Source organism: Onychostruthus taczanowskii, unplaced genomic scaffold (genome assembly GCF_017590055.1).
Source record: "Onychostruthus taczanowskii isolate IOZ18803 unplaced genomic scaffold, ASM1759005v1 scaffold78, whole genome shotgun sequence".
In the NCBI taxonomy this organism is placed as follows: Eukaryota; Metazoa; Chordata; class Aves; order Passeriformes; family Passeridae; genus Onychostruthus; species Onychostruthus taczanowskii.
In genome coordinates, this window is record NW_024505671.1 from 19553 (window position 1) to 37373 (window position 17821).

Genomic DNA, 17821 nt, shown 5'->3' on the forward strand with positions numbered 1-17821 from the left:
CTTCATTTCAGTGTACATTTTTGGTGTTTACAAGTCTGAAAAAAGACAAACCATCAAGCTTTTAAAAATTAACATAGCTGAATTGCTGCTGCTGTTCTGAGGACTTATGAGATTGAAGCATTGAGCTTAAAAGTTTTATAAAAGAATGTCTCTTGTGTAACTTGTGCAAAGAGCTTTACAGTAAAGTACTTGGTAAGGATTTTTTTTTTTTGATTTGCAAACAGTGTAGGGACACATTTTTGCACACACAGACTATGAATCAGCAGAGCAGTTAGGCATATGTTCAAGCTTCATTACATTTCAGCATGGTTGGGTGCTTTGCTGAGTTGTGCTGAGGTTCAGTACATGCTAAAATGTAAGCAAAAGCAGAAGTGATTCTCACAGTATCTTTTGGATGTCAGATTTTCAGATGAAAATATAATGGGGAATGTGTAGTTCAAGAAAGGAGCCTGGAGCTCTTTTTTTTTTTTTTTTTTTTTTTTTTGTTTGTTTTTAGGTTTTTTTTTTTTGAGAGAAAAGACACAGCAAACTTCCTGTGACACACACATGCACAAAGTGTGTGCAGTCTCTGCTCTTGAAGTAACCATCACCCCCTCAGCAGGGTGCAGATGCTGACTGCAGCAGTTGTATGAATGATGTAATACCGCCCTAAAATGTAGAGAAACTGAAATCAAATTATAAATTTTTCATGTTATGTATACCAAGTAGGTGCATTACAAGTACTTTCTGCAGAGGCTGATTTTTTTATATCTGCTGAACTGGATTTTCAGCACTCTGAGAATAACTCTGGTGGGTGGTTTAGCACTTATGTATAACTGTGGAATTTTAAACTAAATATTTTAATTTCTTTTGTGCTTACCCTCACTTCATTTGTGCACTAGTCTTCCCTTAATCTTTCAGCATGCCATTGTCACAATATTGACCATCTGCCTAGTAACAGTGCCCTGTCACTTTTTATTCAGATGGCAGGGTGTTTTTTAATTAATAACTTTGTGTTTCCAAGCATCTTGGTCTTCCCATGAAGCTTTCTATTGTAAGTTGTGAGCAAAGATTCTCTGACAATATTGAAAGTCTTTAGATTGCAACCCATTGAGTGACAATGAACAGAATATTTTACTCGTTGGAAGCTTGAATTGTGTTGTGCCCAGTCTTTGAGTCACCTGTACAACATCTGCTCAGAAATCCATTCTATTTTGGAAGTTCTTGTGGTAGAGCAGGAGTGACCTAGTCCTGTTTTCCTCCTCCCAGTAGTGAGTTAGGAACTTGCACTCTTGCATGTGGGCTGTCAATTAGCATTATCTCCATTTGTTTTAGATCGAGACAGGCGGTCTGTTTCAACAATGAACCTTTCGAAACATGTTGATCCAGTCATAAACAAGCGGCTCTCCTCCTCATCTGCAACATTACTAAATTCTCCAGACAGAGGTACAGTTTTGAAGAAAAAAGCATTAAAAGAGCAGCAAGAAAGAATGTTCTGTACTGATGTATTACTTTGCACATAAAACAAACTTCCGAAGTCATTTTCTGTACTTATCTAAGTGGTAGTGGAAAGACTTCAAATGTGATAAGTAAATGGTTGAACATTTTTTCCTGTGAGAATAAATAATTCTTGTTTTTTAAAACAAGAAAATTTACTTAAACAATCCTACTTTAGCAAATGATAAAAGCAGTGCTTCTGTCAGGTTTTTAGTAAATGAGGTACAACTATTGAAAGAATACATCACTCCATAGTGCATGCAATCATGTGTGACCTTTTCTTTGCATTAGACCGTTTTGTCACAATTTTATTTTCCTTTCTTTTTTGGTAATAGCTCTTGAATGTCTAAGAGCATATTGCATGAAGCTTTCAAGCAGTTACTTTATTACATTTTCTGATTTAATTACCATTTTCGTTATTTTTATGCAAGAGGTGTGGATGTTTTTCATATTGTCTGTTTATTGATGTTTTATGTCCAGTTATTTCTCAAAGATTGCTTCATTTCAGTGTACATTTTTGGTGTTTACAAGTCTGAAAAAAGACAAACCATCAAGCTTTTAAAAATTAACATAGCTGAATTGCTGCTGCTGTTCTGAGGACTTATGAGATTGAAGCATTGAGCTTAAAAGTTTTATAAAAGAATGTCTCTTGTGTAACTTGTGCAAAGAGCTTTACAGTAAAGTACTTGGTAAGGATTTTTTTTTTTGTCTCTACTGAGTTCTGTCCCATTTCAATCCATAAAATTATTTAAAAAAAAAAAAATTTAATGGACTTTTAGTTGCATTGTCTGGCTGATGTCGTTATTTGTGTGTCTTAACCATGTTCCAAGTTTGAGTGAACATGTGTATCTGGTTGATTTGATAAGCCATGTTCATCTCCGTGGGCAAACCTAGTTGTACAGTCTGGTAACTTGTGAAAAATAGTTTTACCTTAGGAAATAATTTATTGCTAAGCACCAGTCATTTCTTGCTCTAAATGCTGAAATCCAGTCAGTTTTAACTTTATTAGCTTTTCAGGTGTGTATATTTTTTCAAATGGTTGCTGTTCTTTGCCAGACGATTTTTTTGAGGAAGGATCTTGGTGAAGTGGGCAGGTGAACAGCAGCATTAGGATAGAATAGTCTTAGCATTAGGAAGGATAGTCTCTTGTGGACTGTAACTCTGTCTTTTAGATTCTGCCACCCATTTCAAGTTTGGGAGAATATAAACTGAATACTAGGCAGTCTAGTGGTAGGGGGCCAGGAAAAAAGGAATGTGGAAGTGATGGCCGTATGTCAAAATGCTGAGGAATTTTTTGCTTGGCATTTTTACTAAAACAGCACAGAACCCTTTAGGAGTCTCTTGTGACTTTTGCAGACTCCAAGACAGAAAGTAAATGCTTTTTCTCATGCAAAGTCAGATACCTAAGTCTAGCTGAGCCATGTATCTGGAGAAGTACCACTAGTCTCTCCAGTGGGCTCAACCTCTTAAGGCGGTGCTTAAAGGAAGGCTGTGACTGCCTGCTCCCCATTTCACCTTCCAGAGGGCACCCAGTCACACTTAGTCTATAATACAGACTCCTACCTGCAAAACACAGAGTTGGAGATAAGGATGATAAGCTTACCTACTAAGTGGCTTATAGCTGGCAACAAGAACTTGTCGTCTATTGTGCAGCACCTTTTTATCATTTGAAGGACAATTTATTTTTTATTTTTGGTGCAGCAAATGACAAAAGTTTTCATTAATTAATTGGCTAAAAGACTGGTTGATGCCATTTCAAGCACTGTATTGCTGTATAGCTCTTTATCACAGTTGTACAATCAGGCAGCTAGAACAGGCTTCTCATTATGCTTTTATGTTACTGTAGTTAGTGGATAGTTGAAACTACAACAGAACATGAACTCATATTCAACTGGAGAAAACTGCTGTTGACCAATAGATTTTGGCAGTTGTGCTCTTTAAGGAGAGCTTAGCAAGGGGATACTACTTTTCATGAGTTACATACTTGAAGTTTTGCAAAACTTGCACCCTAGTTTTCTCCCCCCCTTTTCTGCAGTGATTTTTCTTTCAAGCAGATGATTGTCTCAATCACTGCATTACTTTTTTCTGCAACCATTATAGAAGACATTCAGGGGCTCCAGTATTGTTTCCTGTAGAAAGAGCAGTTTCCCCCTATGTACTCCTCACCATATTATGTATGTGTAAAGCAAGCACCACATTTATCAGTGAGAGTCTCCTTCGTGGTGCTCATCAGAAGGCCTGTTAAATCCCTGCCTCCCATCTGTTCCTACAGCTAATCAAATGCTGCTGTTTGCTTACTTGCAAATTATTCTGCTGCTGCTAAGACAACTTTCCAGTATTCAGCTTGTATATCGTGAAGACAAATACAGATGATTGTAACCAATTTACTTTTGCCAGCACCCTGCAACTTTGTGTGTTTTTTAGTTACAAGTTAGGTTATAAAGATCTTTAATCTGTTAAAAATATCCTGCTTGTGGCTGGGGGTAAGGGTACTTCCCTGTATAAGCAAGCTTATCACAAATGTGCTTCCTGTGTGAAAACAGAGCAATAAAAGCTGAGAGAGTTGGGCTTGTTCAGGCTGGAGAAGAGAAGGCTCCAGGGAGACTTTACAGCAAAAGGGTCGAGAGAGCTTCCCCAAGAGAGCTGGGGAAGAACTTTTTACAAGGACATGTTGTAACAGGACCAAGAGGTAATTGTTTCAAAATGAAAGGTTTAGATTGAATACTAGGAAGCAAATCTTCACTCTGAGGCTGGTAAGGTAGGTTGGTGGAGGCTGGTGGAACAGATTGCCCATAGAAATTGTGGATGCCCAAGGTCTAGCTAGATGGGGCTTTGAGCAACCTGGTCTAATGGAAGGTGTCCCTGCCCATGAGAGGAAGGTTGGAACTAGGTGATCTTTCAGATCCCTTGCAACCCAAACCATTCAATAATTCTATGAAATAGCCCTTAGAGTGATAGTTTAACACATCATGAGAACAAAGAATACTGCTTCCCCTTGTCTGTCAGATGGTTTGAAAGACTAAATCTTTAAAACATCACCCTGAGCAAAAAGAGCAAGAAAAGAAACCCCTGACCTCATTGTCTTAAAGTTGATCTTATTATTTTGGGATGTTCTCTGTTTGGTATTCAGTTTTGCTCCAGTGTGGTTTTGACACCAAACTGAAGCTGTTCAATGCAGGTATTAATACTCCTGTAGTTGGAACCCAGTGGGGGAAAGTTTGTCTGTTCTAGGTGAATGGTGGTGCTAATCTGTTAAAATATGCATTGAATGTGTGAAGTGCAATGCTTTCAGGTAGCTGTGCATTTGGAAAATTCAGTATGTGATGATCCTGACCCACAAAGCCAAGATGCATCCAAACAAACTCTGATCTAAGCCCATTGTAGAGAATCAGGGAGACTTCACTCCAAGGTCCTGGCTAAAACTATTTTGATATCTCTGAAGCAGGCCTATTGCTTATATGGAGAGGAAAGTTTTTGGTTTTAGTTCACTGTTGTGCATGTCAACTAGCTCACTCCCAAACACTGCCTCAGTGCTTCAGCTAGATGCTGTGGACATGGGATTGCTTCCAGTAGGGGATGTGGATACAAGCTCCCCTGAGTTAGGGCCAAAGATAATTAAACCATACTCACCTAAAGGTGAGACATTGGTGTTCTAAATCATCAGCTGTGTCCTCTTGAGGTTATTTCATCTCTGGGGGCTTATATAAGCTTATATAGTGACATAAGGCCTGCAGCTGGCCCACAGGGCCGTATTTACATGGTGACATTCTCTTATCATGTAAAGATAAATGCCAAGAAATGGATAGTGTATATAGTTCTGGTTTACTGGCCTAAAATATCAAGGATTGCTTTCTGAAGTTGTGTGATGTTTATGTTAAACTACAGTAGAAGAGCTCTCCAAACTCATCCACAATCATACCTGTGAGCCTCACCTACTAGAGCCTGAGACCACAAAAAATAATCTGTTATCTTGCAGCAGTAGCTTTAAACAGTGATCATAGTGAGCATGGTGCCTGGAGATGAGAGGAAGCAAAGACTTTGCCATTATTGCATCCAGTTTAATTGTAGCTCTGTGATTTCTTCATTGTTAAACTGCAAGCTTAATGATAATGTGTGTGCTGTAGTGGAGGTCTCTGTAGGGTATTTTGTGTATCTGTACGATCTCTACCATTGCAGAATGGAACCATTAATCACAAAAAGCTCTGGCAATAGTACATTGTGTAAAAGGACAGTTAGGAAAAGAGCCTGCTGTGTTTGAGAGTCCTGTATTTCTATAGTAATGCCCCTTATTGCATTACTGGAATTTAAGGGAGCAATTTGAGAAGTGCAAAACAGCACTGAGGGCAGATTAAGCAATTACATTTTCATAGGAGGAGATTGAGATCAGCCTCTCTTTTCATGAGGCTCAGCAAGGAGTAGATTAAAGATAGATTCAGAGTTTGTCTATTAAAAGTGATGGATTTCTTCCTTTAAAAATGCAAATGAATGTCAAGTTTGTTACAGCCAGTCACTTGAATGAATGTTACAGAGATTGAGCCTTATAAATTCACTTTGCAGTTTTGTTGCTGCAAACACTAAACTAAGGCAAATAAAGGCTGAGGTGTAGAAAGACCTGCTTTTGCTTGCAATATCAAGATTACTGCTATAGTGTAAGCTTACTGTAATGAACTACTTTGGGAACTAGTTGAATGTTTTGGCTTGTGACGGTCATTATGAAACAATTTGTTGCATTGGAGTATCAAAGAAATACCCAATTCAATACAGAAAGTAACTTACAGGATTCTTCTGGTTAATGCTTTGCCATGATAAAGGTTTAAAGGATTATATTGACAAGCTATGTTTCTATTAGACAACACTGGGAAAAGCAAAGCAGCAGTGTGATTGCAGCCAGGTCAACATGCATTGCATTTTCAAAACAGAGCAAATATGTGAAAAGTGTTGTACATGGAAACTGATCATTAGCAGCATCTGTGGACAGAGAATTAATGATCAAATATATTTACTGTTTTCTGTGGCTTCACCTATTGCTGAGACAACTGCAGCTGTTGAGCTTGGTATCTGCAGTTGAGGCACACTATCCTTTTGCAATGCTTTGATAAAACCTGAGTGACACAATTCTCTGTATAGCAGTGAGCAGCCTTTGGTTTTTCTAGGTAGGCTGGCAAACTTTGGAAGGTGTTTAAATGTAACTGGAAGACTGTATATCTTCAGTGTAGGAAGCCTTTGGGGCACAAACATCTCTGTTGAAGTCTATATTTAGGAGTGGCAACTGTTCCTCTAGTAGGGAAATTATCCTGTCATTCCTAACTGGAATGTGGCAGATGTGCAAAATATCCGTACTCACTTGATAACAATTTGCCATAATGCCACAGGCAGTAACATAAATTAAGTGTTCAGATGTACATATTTTCTATAGGAATTCTTCTGCTAGAAAGGAGTAATAATAAAATGCAAAACACTGAACTGTTGTGGACAGTTTCAAGATTTTCATGGTATGCAGTAGTGAGGAAAGAGTACTAACACTCTGCAGCATATGGTTCTATGTGAAGTGTTTGATCTAACATCTTGCTTGTATGGTGCACGTTCAGCTCGCCGTCTTCAGCTCAGTCCATGGGAGAGCAGCATCGTTAGCAGGCTCCTGACGCCCACACACTCATTCCTGGCTCGGAGTAAAAGCACAGCTGCATTGTCTGGAGATGCAGGTAATCCTATAACAGCAGAGGCTTCATGTCTCAGACACTTCTTTTTCCAGATTCCCTGCCGGATGTTGTAAAGTCACTGATCTAATTATGGGTGTATGGTAGCATCCCAGAGTGAACTTGAACATCCGTGATTAGTGTGCATGACAGCATGAAAGCTTCCCTGAACAGTTGTTTGCTATGCCTCTTTCTCTTTCTCCTACTAACTCTTTCTTATTTTTGCCTCTTCATCAATGCAATAAATTAATTCAAAACATAACATACAAAACATGCAGGGCAACAACATCATGCTGGCCATGGCTGTTTAAGGAAATGCACATCTAGTTGGAAAGAGCTGATTTAGCACACCCACTGCTAAAGCTGTGAGCTGCTTGCTACAAAGGAGTTTCAGCCCCTACCACAGCACTTCCCACATGGAGAAAGTTAGACTTTTATAAAGATAGGCCCTGATTACTGTGCATTTAATACCTGTGAAGTTAAATGTGCAGGTTCAGTGAGGTTATAATAATTGTAAAGTTGTCTGCCACTGCCAGAACAGCCCTCTGATGGTACTCACTGAGGGAAAATTAACGTGCAGAAATGCGATGATATCGCTAGGTGGTAATTGAAGGCCCAGGCAAAACTGTATTACAGATACAACCAGGGCATACTTGCTAATCATGTATTTTATTTAGGCAGGTGACAGCTACCTCTTCTTTTTAGATAGGATGTTTTAGAATAGAGTGTTTTGTAATCATCCACTGGGAACTTTACCGTTACACTGTCAGCACGTGCAGCAATGTCTTATTGTAAGTTGAGGCAAGTCTTTCTTGTCTGATGTGGGCAGGATTTTTATTCTAATTAAAGAACATAGAAGGTAAGAAGGAACAGAGATCTGCTAAGATTACTTTTAAAGAAGCTTTCACTTAAGAACTCTTATAACTAATTAGGTTGTGGTATGTTTCCACAGGGGTAGTACTGTAGGAGCAAAAATGTGGATGATATTCTGCAAGTAGTAGAATTAACAAGCACAGACTTCTTTTTTATTCTTGAAAAACAATAGCTTGTAAAACTAACATGTAATATCACCTATGAAAAAGGATATTGGAAATTCAGCTCTTCATTAGGGAATAGTTGAGAAGGCCACATGTAAGTGGTTACCTTCCTGGAGCAAGCATGAAGCTTTTTGTGACTGCTCTTGTTTATACTGCACAACCAACTCTAAACTGAGTGGAATATTGAGAAAGGCTACAAAAAGCAGGAAAGACTGATTTGTGAGTTCAGTCTAAGGCACTTCCCTGAAATGCCTTCCCATGCTAACTGGAGCTATACCTCCAGAAGAATGATCCATTTGCTCATCGTTTTCCAGGTATTATTCTCTAGGAGCAATAACTTCAGCCCCTTCATACAGGATGCTTCCTGGAGATTAATGATCAAGTGATGGCAATGGCTCACAGCTGTGCTCTGAACACTCCACTCATCCCAGCCTGCCATTATTCCCTAGAAAATTACCCTGCCCTTTGGCTGTAAAAATAAATTGCAATGTAAAAAATCCAAACTGAGTTAAATATGGATTCATGTCCTTAAATTTTAAGTGAGGTATTAGGGACATCCTGCGTAAGAATACATCTGGATCTTTTTTTAAATTAGTCCTTCAAAACCAAAATGTTTTGTAAATAGCTTTCAAAAAGCTCCTCTGAATACATGTAATCCTGTTAGTACATGAATCACTGGAAGTGCTGCCTAAAGCATTGTTTGGCAATTTCACAAATGAAAATTAACTGTTTCTCTTTTAATACTTATATTGTCTTCCTTGGTGGTAACTTCAGATAATCAGCATGCAGAAGGGGAATTGAATCACAGGGCAGGAGCCACATAAATGATAAGTGGTGTAAAGCATTATGTCACTGCCTCCTATCTGGTTTAGATGCCCTCAACCAAAATAAAACCACAAACAAAAATTCCTGATTTCTTGTTTCTTGCTTGTTTTTAAGTTAGTCATAATTCCTCATTAAACACAAATCCCTATGAACTATAAGGCAAGCATTAGTGCCATTGCTGTAACACTTACATGAGACTCTTTATTCATAATGTTAATCTCTTGGTGCAGGAGAATTTGCAGCATTAGTACTGTTAAGTCTATGAGCTCTTCCTGTAACAGCAGCTGTACTTTTGTAAGACTAGAAGAATTGACTGTATGTGGAACTGCATTCTTTCAAGTGTGCTCAGAGAGGGATATACAGGCAAGAAATATTGGTTTGGTTTTGTTTGGTTTGGCTTTTCATTAAGGAAATAGAGGATGTAAATTTCTTTGGCATGGAGAGGAACAAAAAAGAATAGGAAAGAGACTATATAGAGCCACTATTTTTTTCTAAAGTGACGTGCTGGATAGTAATTGTGCTAAGACTCAATTAAATGACCAGAAGAGACAAGCAGGAGCAGAAAAATAAAACTTTGCAGTAATAACATAGTTTTTCCCAATTTTCTCCTTCAGTTATATCAAGACAAAGTCCAAGAACACTTTGCTGCAAGAAGTTTCCCATGATATGTTTTGCAGTTAAAGTTCTCTTTGAAGATAAAATCAGAGCACTGTATATCTGATACCTGCTATTGTCAGATATTTTGGTAATAGTCTTTTTGCTGGTGCAAACCAACACAAGCTGCCATCCTAGTTACTCAAATACTAATTTTCAAACTGATTTGTTGTTGTCAGCCTGCTTTTTTTAAAAATGTGTAAAAATAGTTTGCTGTTGAGAATTTATTTGAGTAAGTTGTTATTCTAGAAGTATCAAAAAAAACAATGGGCTAAAATATTCCTAAAAAGAAGACTTTTAAAAAGCAAATCACTTGCTGTAAATTGCAGACAGCAATTTCATTGATTTCCTAGTTGAAACTGGTTTGCATTGTTAATGGGTTTTGATCTTTGTGTGCATGTCTCCTTTAATTTTTCTTCACTTCCAATGCAGTTTGCAGGCATTCTGATTTCATTTGATTGCTTCCTATTCTGAATGTAATTGAAACTCATTTCAATGTGTCTACTAAGCTAATCTGTCAGACCAGCCATTGTTTCTACTGCTTTTTCAGAACCACCAGTTGTACAAAAACTTAACTGGAAAATACTATCCACTACCCAGTATCATGGCATACTTCTTAATTTTTTAGAAAGAAACTATTCGTTCACAAATGGAAAAGTGCACGAGCACCTATTGAACTTGCATCCTCACTGTCCGTGTGGCCAAGCTAACGTGTCAAATGATGGTTCTGACTTGATACTTAGTCATTTCTCTGTGTATTAATACCTTCTTTCTTTTCTGTCTTTCTCGGTCGGTTCTGTTCCTGCTGGCTTTCCTCTGTCAATTCTCCAATGCTACTCTGTAATTAAAACTAATAAATAACAAAACCAACCAACACCGTAGTTATCCCCGTTTGTCCCCGTTCAGCATCTTGCAGCCCCCTCAGTCCTCTCTCCTACAAGGCCCTGAACTGTAGGAATTCAGGAGAACGAGCAAAACTTTATGCTTCCACTGATGCCGTTGGACGTCGGAGAACAACACATCTTGCAGGGGTAAGCTTGGCAGCCTTAGTGTCCTTAGTGTCCCGTGCCATGACCACCTGACTGCACTGCTTCTCAGGACTGGAATAGCTGCAGGGATACTTCCTCCCCCCTGCACCGTCCCCGCCTCTCCAGTTTGTGTCATAGTTGGCTGGATTTTAGCTGAAACATGCTACGTTATGTGGTGGCACAGCCTGATAATGCACCAAAGAATCCATGTGGAAAAGCACTGATGTTTTCCAAACACCTGTGTTTGCAGAGTAGGTGCCTTCGCTTCTCACAAGGCACAGAGGCAGTCACAGTGTCCCCTTCTCAAATGGATTCTTTGCTGCCTTTTAAGGCTCAAAATGGTGTTGCTACTTTTCCCTCAGTGGGGAACTTGTTTTTCACAGAAGGCTGTTTTCACAAAGGTTCCAGAATTTGGTGTCTTTTGAGGCCTCTAGCAAATTGAACTGAGCCCCTAGAATAAAGAATGGGGGAATGCATGCACTCACATGTCTCTATACAAAGTGCATAGAGTACTCTCACTTCATCTGTACTTCGTTAGGAGACCAGGCTAGTAAACTTTTCCTCACTGGGAAGGAAGAAGTTGGTTTAGGAGCATGGTTTATAAGCAAGGCTTTCCACAGGTCACTGTTCATTCTGCATGATTTAATAGCAGTACTAGGGCTGATCTGAGCTTTTAGGAAAATCAAAGCAGTAGAACAAACTTGTGTTGACTGTGCCAGTGGGATGCAGTCAGACCCACTTCAGATTCATTTGCTGAACCTGAGCTGTTATATTTGTCTTGTATTCTACAACCTGAGTTAATTTAGAGTGTGAGAAGAGTTGAAGTCATCTCTGCAAAACATTGTGTAAGAGGTGCTTGCATTTTCATTTGGCCTGATGGGCAGAAGGTCAAGAGGCAGTGCTGCTATTGACATCCTTGTTGGAAGCAGTGTTAATCAAAGTGCCATGAGTCATAACCTCTACTTAATCTTTCAGGCAGAGGGTAGTATACTGAAGTTTAAGCTAAGGCATAGTCTTAGTATGTATCTTTAGAGAAATTTCCTAGCATGTACATAGAGCATGGCAGTCTCCTGACCTGTTGGTTCTTCCTATTAAGTCTTTCTGAGTGTAAGAGGTTTGGGGTTTGGCTTTTTTTTTCTTTCTCTAAATTAAAAAGGAGAAAGGTTGTTACTTTTTGGTGGAGGAGGTGATATAAAACTGTTGTTAATATAAAATGAGTGAGTTAAGAGCTGTTTCCAGTAGTCTGTATGATGTGGAGAATACTTTATACTACTGCAAACTTCTGTGTGAATTCAGCTTTTTACTTTATTGATATGAGGAAAAATTTTCTGATGCTCTGCTTTCAGTGCTAATAAAGCAGATACAATAGAGAGTTACTGTGAGCAAGCCAAAAATCTTGTTCATGGTAGTGCATTTATTCTGGTTGTGTTTACTTTGATAACTCGGCGCATCATGTGCTCGTGAAGTTGTTTTCAGTCTGTCTTTTCCAGTTGTTAACCTGGCTTTCAGTTCAGGGGTCAAGCATTGCACAGCTTTCAGCTGGTGAGGATTTCAAGCCCCATGGTACACCTGCTACAGGGGTTGTGTTTAAGGCTGGTGAGCAGCAGCCTCTGCATCATGCTGGCTGAGTGGCAGCTCAGTGTACTTTCCAGTATTCCTGTTCTTCAGACTCCTGGGGTCTGAGCTCATTTTTCCAAAACCATGAAGTTTTTCATCTATACTGAAATATGGGGCGTACGTAGATACCTAAATTCTGATATATTCCTTTAAAGCAGTAGTTCTGCTGTAGCTCTGGTTTGTGTTATTAGAAATGTTTCTCAGCTTAGGAGTTTATTTTTATAAAAATAAAGATGGAAAAAGGAAATCACTATCACGTATGTGATCAAATGGCTTAAAGTATGTGCTGTAAAATCATCCAAGAAAAGAAAGACTAGGATAACTGGTGTACCATATTTGGAAGCTTTGAGGACATCTGTAGTGTTCACTTGGAAGCATGAATCCAAAATATTGTGCTATATAGAAAGACCATGACCAAGTATGAGCCAAGGGGAGGGAGAGTTGTTTTGTGTTTTCTTCAAAAGAAATCCTGTGTTTATGAGAAGCAGTGGAAGGTACTCTGTAGCAGTCAGCAAAGATCAAACTATAAAAGGTAATTTTTTTGCCTGTGTAAAAATAAGCCTCTGCAAATTAGCCCATTACATCTTAGGACAGGAGAGAATGATTAAGGATTCTTGTTGTCGAATGCACACCTACTGACAAAGGTGGTGTCAGGTTACAGGAGCTATATTCAGGAGCTTGTTAAACAAGCTGTAGAAACCACTGACTCAGCACTGCTTTTTCGCAGCCCCCCAACTCCTCGTCCTTAACTAATCTTGCTTTGCTTTCTTTTGCTGTGTGAACTCTGGCTTGACTTTGTCTTTTTGTTTGCTGAGCTATAGACTGACAAAAGAGAAAAGGACCATTTGTCATCCAGCTTCTCAGCCAACTTTAAAGGAGGTCATTTTACTTCCAGCCTCAAAGCTAGATCGTCAGCTCCCTCTCCAGTTTGGTAAGTCAAGTACATGCTTAGCTGGACATGAGCTGTTGGCAGCTCTGATTGTTCTGTTAATCAGATGTGAAACGGGGCAAGCATATTTGATGATGTAGATGTTTTCTCTCTGCAAAAAAAAGGAAAGACAGTCCTGCTTTTAAAAAAATCTTGCTACTGTTCTGGAGGAGGGGAAGGGTCAGGAAAATATTTGGTTTCTTCCTGAGTGGGCTCAGTGCTCACACATCTGGAGAGCTGGAGAGAGGCATTTTGCATGAAACCATATCAGTTGTGCCAGCAGTCCTGCTTGGTAAAGAAACAGAGAAGTGGTTTTATTTTTAGCTGCTATGATTGTAGAAGTGAAATATAAGTGGAAATCAGCTTTGTCACTCTTTGATTACACAGGCATGCATCAAAGTCTTTGCCTTTTTTGCCTGGCACACCCAAGCAGATAACTTCCCCACCTGGTTCCTCCAAAGTTTCCTCTGCTCAGACACGTCCTCCCTCTCCTGGCAACATCCGGCCAGTCAAAAAAGAGATCAAACCAGAAGGTGAGAAGAAAAGACCAGAAAAGGAGGCTGAAAAGGCTAATGAGGTGAGAACAGAAGAGAGTAAAGGAGCTTCAGCAGGTGCTGGAGAATCCACCAGTCAGGAACAGCTCTCTGTCCAAGCAGAGCAAACTCAAGGTAAGGAGACCTGCTACTTTAGGGTAAGGAATGTTTTATAATTTTCCTTTCCTTTCTCTAAAATGATGTAGCTTTCAGTATTTTTCTGTCAAAGGTTAGTCTGAATTCTTCACAACACTCCTGCCAATGTATATTCATCATGAGGAAATTACAGGCAGGTTGAAGCCCTCCTGCTTCTAAGTCAAAACAACATGTCAAGCTGCCTCACACAATGTGGCTTCACAAGCCTCTTCTCTGCCCTTTTGGACAGGAATTTTGTCCCCCATATCATCATATAGCTTTTTTACAAACTGTTGAAGTAAAATAATAGTGGTCTAAAGACTTAATTGTACAGGAAGCCACCACATAAGGTGTGTGAGCAGTGAGAATGTCCAGCTCTGCTAGACACAGTGAACTTGTGCTGATAACACTGCTAGCTTGTGTGTAATATTGCAAGAGGACCATATCACAGGAGAGGTTAGCAGAATATAATGGAATGCAAAGAACCAAGGAGAGGAGTAAAAAAGAATAGGGAGAATTTTTAAGGGAAAAGGAGTTATTAAAAATAGTTAACTAGTGAATAAGAAACCCACACCGAACCCTAACAACCTTGAAAAGTAGCAATGCGTAAAAGGATGTATACAAAAAAACAAAACTGTAAAGTGTAGAAACGGCAAAAGGTAAATCTGAAAGTGAAAAAACACAGGTTTCTTCTAGCAGAAAATTTAGTTCATTCTAAATATGGCATAAACTGTCTCTTGCAGATGAGATAGAAAGTCCAGTGTGACCACTGGGATACACAAGTTGGTTAGTTACGATTCTGAACGTAAAATTCATAGACTTCCCTGTAGTTATCTTTCAGATAACAGTTTTAAGTATTAGTAATCTTGCATTCAACTGCAGCAGGTATAGTTTGGGTTTGTTCTGTGAAAAAACCTCACGTGAATAGATTTCTTCTGTTTTATTAAGTCCTGTTACAGTAGTTCCTCTCAGATACCCAGGTCCTACTACAGAAGGTGCAACCCCACAAAAAGGGTAAATGGATGTATCTGTTGGCCATGGGCATGCAAAGGAGATGCAATTGCTATCTTTTGCCTGCTTCCTTTTGAGGAGAAAACTTCCTTTTAAGACCATTACAGAGGTACCACTATACCAGAGATAATTTGGCAAGTGTTGGCAAATTGTAGCTCTCCAGTACAGGGTGCCGACCAGAGAAACCATCGTGTTTAGTTGACTGTTTAGTTCAGGAGGAAGAGAGGCTCCACTTCTTTGCAGCATCTGTCAGTATTTGAGTTTGTGACAAGGTCTCTTAGTATTGAAACAGGTTATGTGTGATAAAGGTATTCAAAAGTCAAGCAGTTTGTATTCACATCAAAGAATACACACAAGAATATAAAATGGAGACAAATGAAAGAGAAGGGTACTATAGTCAAAGCAGTGAGCAGTCCTTCAAACTGAATGTGTTTTCCCAAAGCCAGAGAAGGTGGTGGTTGGGACCAAAGATGGAGACCTCAGGCAGAGCATTTTACATGTGAGGCTATGGGATGGCTTTGTACTGACGATGGAGGCCCCAGCTGCCAAAACTTAGTTGGTTGTTGAATTCAAAAATCTAGAGAGGTGCAATTCCTCTAGCATTTGGGGTTAGAGGTATGTTGCTGATTCTCCTGGGAATGTGTTGCATCTCATTCCCTACAGATAACAGCACTGGCCTTCTGCTGGTCTAGCTCAGCTAGCTCTGTGTTCACAGGAGCCAGGAGGTCAGCAGGTAGCAATTGCTGATGAAGCTGTTCAAACTTTTGCAGGCAAATCTCATACACAACTTTACTAATGCCAGTGAAGCTTTAAATGTCTTTTGGGTGTTATCTGTTCTGACAGCAGGGCAGGTGTGCATTAAGCTACTTGTTATGCTGCCAACTTCAGCGCCTGAGGCAAGAAGCGAGCTCCAAGCAGCACAAAGCTGTGCTCCCTTCAAAGCAACAGCCCTGCCTTGGCCCATGTTAGTAAATTAAAAAGGTCTGAGATACAGGAACTCTGTCATTTATACTGTTTACAATTACAAAGGCTCTCTGGTATGTTTCTGATCCAGGCTGTAATTGCAGCCTCTCATTTTCTTACCTTCTGTCCCCAAGGCTACTAAGAGCATGACTCTAAATGGCTCCCAAGATTCAGAGTGATCAAATTGCTTACCTTTTTATATTTCAACATCCCAGAATTTTCTGTGTTCCGAGCTGCATCTTGGAGGTTAGCCCAGCTTTGGACTGTTCCCTAGGGTTGGGCTGAATACCTGTTTTGGTAATGTGAGAGAACAGTGCTCCATTGCACTAGGGCTAAACTGTGCCAGCTCACCTCAAGGCTAGAGAACAGGCACTGGCACTCTTTAAATTACTAGTGTAGAAGAATCATTTGAATTCATGGTCAAAGCCCTGAAGCAGTTTTAGAAAGACCTCTGTAGTTTTTAGCTGATAGAAGAGGAGTGCAGAGAGGTCAACAGATTGGAATTCATCACAGAAAACAAATGAATTTATGTTTGTTTCCATGATGAGGTATAGGAAGGGGATAATCAGGGAGGAGACCCCTCTTCAGAAGTTGGTAGTGAGGTTAGGAAAATTGTCACATCCCAGTGTATGGTTAGAAATGCAGATTTATAATCATCTGCTTGCTGCTCCTTATGACTTATTTTACATGTATATTACTGATTTCATTGACAGTTCAAAGTCTTCCCTCTCCATGTTTGCCTGCATTACCAGATGGGATTACTCTGGGAATGCTTCCTAACATTAGCTTGTGTGTTGGTAATAGTCCCTGGTGTCTAGAGAAAAGGTGATAAGTCACTCTGTTCCTGCGCTAGAGAATGCCAGGCAAATTTACAGAAATATGAAAAAAAAACCTGTAACATCTTCTCTGCCACATGGACAAAGCTGGCCGTGAATAAAGAATTGATATGAAGGCACTACTGAGATTTGAACACAAGCCACAGTTCACCAATAGTGGCAAAATTTAAAAAGCTGTGTCCTATGAGTTGCCTCAAAACTGATGATATGAGTTGTGTCCTACCATTGGTGCAGGTCATGTCAGTCAGTTGATGTTTGAGATCACCAAGTCACCAAAAGTGACCATCACCAAAAATTCTGGCTCTGATCCTCAGATGTGGATGATCAGACAGAAGAAAATATAATTTCACAGTGTTTTATTTCTACTCTTCAAACAGAATTGAGCAAGCTTAAGTAATGTGATGGTAGGGACTTGCTGAGTCAGCATAATCCTGTTAAGCACCTGTCAGCGTTTGTTCTGACAGAAATTACACTTTCAGCTCCAGGTGCTTTCACATACCCTGCAAAATCAAACTTCCCTGAAGGTATGTGAACCTCCGGCATCTAGAAACATCTTCCTCCTCTGAATCATTTAAAAAACCACATAAGCTTGAAAACACTTCGCAGTGCATTTAAAAGTATTTATGTTCCTTTCAAGAGAGTGACATCTTGGCTACTGTGTCCGTACAAACTAATTTTCTTTCCCATTTGTTTCAGCAGCCAGCCCATCCCTGCCTCCTGCTCCACCAACTCTTTCTCCAGCCCCAGCACTGCCCAAGCCCTCTGCAGGCACAACTGACCCTGAAGAAGCAACAAGGCTGCTGACTGAAAAGAGGCGCCTTGCCCGTGAGCAGCGGGAACGGGAGGAGCAGGAAAGGAGAGAGAGAGAGGAGCTTGAAAGGTAATTCTAGACCTCTGCAGTAGAGAAGTATGTAGAAGGATGCATGTAGAAGCTTGTTGTGTGTATTCTGCTGTTACATTGTTATATATGAAGCACAGCACTGAAGTGCAGAAGGCGCAAGTTCCTCCCCAAAACTATATTTTCCTGTTGGGTTTTTCAGTTGGTGGAATATATACCTAAGCAGATGTGTAAGGTTAAAACT

At 39.7% G+C, this 17821-nt stretch overlaps 1 protein-coding gene across 1 annotated transcript in view; it reads left to right on the plus strand.

Moving 5' to 3' along the window:
• The window catches only part of MAP7 (microtubule associated protein 7), a gene marked incomplete at its 5' end in the record, with an annotated part of 50320 nt that overhangs the window by 18010 nt on the left and 14489 nt on the right, over window positions 1-17821 (plus strand). The window contains 5 exons of the mRNA XM_041423456.1: window positions 7065-7178; window positions 10571-10719; window positions 13155-13264; window positions 13649-13929; window positions 17436-17619. Coding sequence (XP_041279390.1) covers window positions 7065-7178; window positions 10571-10719; window positions 13155-13264; window positions 13649-13929; window positions 17436-17619 — 838 coding nt within the window. The remainder of the gene's footprint in view (window positions 1-7064; window positions 7179-10570; window positions 10720-13154; window positions 13265-13648; window positions 13930-17435; window positions 17620-17821) is intronic.